Genomic DNA, 649 nt, shown 5'->3' with positions numbered 1-649 from the left:
GCCCGCCCTCCCCCCCACCCCCCCCCCCCGCCGCTCCCTCCGCCACAGGGCGGCTCTCCCGGAGCAGGGCCACCTTCCTCGGTGGTACCTTGGTGAAGACAACGGCGGTGGAGTAGACAACGCTGCTGGGGGGGTCGATCCAGATGGCGCCTGCAGGAGCGGGCGAGAGCAGCTGGGTCCAGTTGACGCGCAGGGTGCTGCTCCTGCTCGCCGTAGCCACCAGCAGCACCGCGGGGGCCCCAATGCTGCTCCAGACGTAGTGCAGGGTGTCAGCGGGCCCAACCGCCCGCACGTGAAGCAGGTTGACAGAGGAGTCGTTCCAGCCGGGGTTGTACTGCATCGACACCTGCAGAGGGAGGACGGGTCTGAGGGGGGCTCGGTCCTACCCAGCACAGGACAATTCCAAACGCACAGCTGCCCTGGGGGGCAGGCAGCCCCGGCCCGGTTAGACGCGGGCACGTGAGCTGCCCCGGCCTCCCCGTGAGCTCTGCAGGCAACGAAGCCCCGCCGCGGCCCAAGCGTCGCTAAACGAGCTCGGTCAGCATTTCCCATCCGGCTGTTTCGGACCAGCTTTCGGGGAGCGAGGCAGGCACTCCCCTGCCCGCAGCCACCGTGCTCCCGCCAGGGCGGGACGCAGCGGGGAGGCAAG

General features: G+C 70.3%; 1 protein-coding gene across 1 annotated transcript in view; it reads right to left on the bottom strand.

The window, feature by feature from the left end:
- Positions 1–340, bottom strand: part of LOC103913887 (chromosome unknown open reading frame, human C1orf85) — a 2,252-nt gene extending 1,912 nt beyond the window's left edge. Inside the window, exon 1 of the mRNA XM_009320466.1 lies at positions 89–340. Within this exon, the coding sequence (XP_009318741.1) occupies positions 89–340 (252 nt within the window). The remainder of the gene's footprint in view (positions 1–88) is intronic.
- Between the last annotated feature and the right edge of the window lie 309 nt (positions 341–649).

Source organism: Pygoscelis adeliae, unplaced genomic scaffold, assembly GCF_000699105.1.
Source record: "Pygoscelis adeliae isolate BGI_AS28 unplaced genomic scaffold, ASM69910v1 Scaffold153, whole genome shotgun sequence".
Taxonomy (NCBI): domain Eukaryota; kingdom Metazoa; phylum Chordata; class Aves; order Sphenisciformes; family Spheniscidae; genus Pygoscelis; species Pygoscelis adeliae.
Note: the sequence above shows the minus strand (reverse complement) of the source record. Positions and strands in the feature narration are given on the sequence as shown.